General features: G+C 48.5%; 1 protein-coding gene across 2 annotated transcripts in view; it reads left to right on the forward strand.

Moving 5' to 3' along the window:
* MARCH10 (membrane-associated ring finger (C3HC4) 10, E3 ubiquitin protein ligase) overlaps positions 1-1,596 on the forward strand; it is a 112,649-nt gene that overhangs the window by 68,171 nt on the left and 42,882 nt on the right. For both annotated transcript variants that reach the window (XM_011966122.1, XM_011966123.1), the window contains exon 6: positions 1,175-1,324. In XM_011966122.1, coding sequence (XP_011821512.1) covers positions 1,175-1,324 — 150 coding nt within the window. The remainder of the gene's footprint in view (positions 1-1,174; positions 1,325-1,596) is intronic.

The following is a 1,596-nucleotide window of genomic DNA, read 5'->3' on the forward strand; positions in this document are numbered from 1 at the left end:
CACAGGGTTGTGAGGCTTAAGTGTGTGTGTGTGTGCACATCTAGATGTGTATAAGAGACAGGTCCCACCTCGCGATTGTTCCCACTTACTTCCTGGGATGGGGAGGATGTGTGTCTGTGGGTGACAGGCTGCTCACCTCCCACAGAGATCTTCTCCCCTCTGACCCAGAACGCTGAACTCAGCAAGATCACAATGTGTGAGAAATACACAACATTGGAACGAATCTATGCTTTATTCCCAAACACTGGTTTGGTGTATCACCTCCTTGGGACTCATGGAAAGCAACACCTCACAGTCAACCTGGCCATGGACCCATTCTTTCTCTTAGAAAACCACTGAGCATCACATTATGTCATGACCAATGAACACAGTTCCCTTTGTTTTATTTTTTTATTGTATTTTTTTAATCGTATTTGTTTATTTTGAGGCAGGGTCTCCCTCTGTTACCCAGGCTGGAGTGCAGTGGCACCATCTCGACTCACTGCAACCTCCACCTCCCGGGTTCAAGCAATTCTCCTGCCTCAGCCTCTGGAACTACAGGCATGCGCCACCAAGCCCAGCTAACTGTTTTATTTTTGTAGAGATGGGGTTTCACCACGTTGGCTAGGCTGATCTCAAACTCCTGACCTCAGGTGATCCTATGAAGGAGGCATCCCTCAGCCTCTGGAACTACAGGCATGCGCCACCAAGCCCAGCGAACTGTTTTATTTTTGTAGAGATGGGGTTTCACCACGTTGGCTAGGCTGATCTCAAACTCCTGACCTCAGGTGATCTGCCGGCCTTGGCCTCCCAAAGTGCTGGGATTACAGGCGTGAGCCACCGTGCCCAGCCAGTAACTGTTTTATTTTTGTAGAGATGGGGTTTCACCACGTTGGCTAGGCTGATCTCAAACTCCTGACCTCAGGTGATCCTATGAAGGAGGCATCATTATTTCCCTGTAGCAAGTAGGGAAACTGAGGCTTGAAGAGGTGAAGTGATTTTCCTAAGCTCACATGGTTACATGAAACCAGATTTGAAATCCAGCTCTTCTGTGACCTCCTGGGTCCTTTCTCTTGACTGCCCTTCCACCTAACCCTACCCCCGACCACTGCTGGGCCCTTTGAACATTCTTTATGTGGAAGACATTTTCCTGTAAACAAAATAATTATTGAAAAGATGTTGTATCTTTCGGCAGATGAAGCACCAATGGTTTTATTAAGGAAGAGGAAGCCAAACCTGAGGAGATTTACAGTCAGCCCAGAAGTGCACAGCCCGAGAGCATCTGAGGACAGAAGCAGACAGAAACCGCAGTGGCCCGCAAAGGTGCCAGCTCCCAGGAGAGCAGGTGAGGCCCCGGGGCTCCCGCACCTTTGTCCTTGGAGAGGAGGACTGACTGTTGCTGTTACCCAGTGAATTCTTTAAGGTTTTTAGAGACTTGTACTTGTAAGTAAATGAGGGGCATGTACCTTAAAATGAAACAGCTTTAAAAGCAAATTGTATGATCCTAGGGTTTTGGGGGTTTTTTTCCTCCAGGAGAGGCTGCTGGGAAAAGGGGAAGGCGGGGTGGGGAGGGTATCTTTTTCTCTCCCATAACTCCATGAGTGTGAGCGGTTTTGA

Source organism: Mandrillus leucophaeus, unplaced genomic scaffold (genome assembly GCF_000951045.1).
Source record: "Mandrillus leucophaeus isolate KB7577 unplaced genomic scaffold, Mleu.le_1.0 Scaffold747, whole genome shotgun sequence".
Taxonomy (NCBI): Eukaryota; Metazoa; Chordata; class Mammalia; order Primates; family Cercopithecidae; genus Mandrillus; species Mandrillus leucophaeus.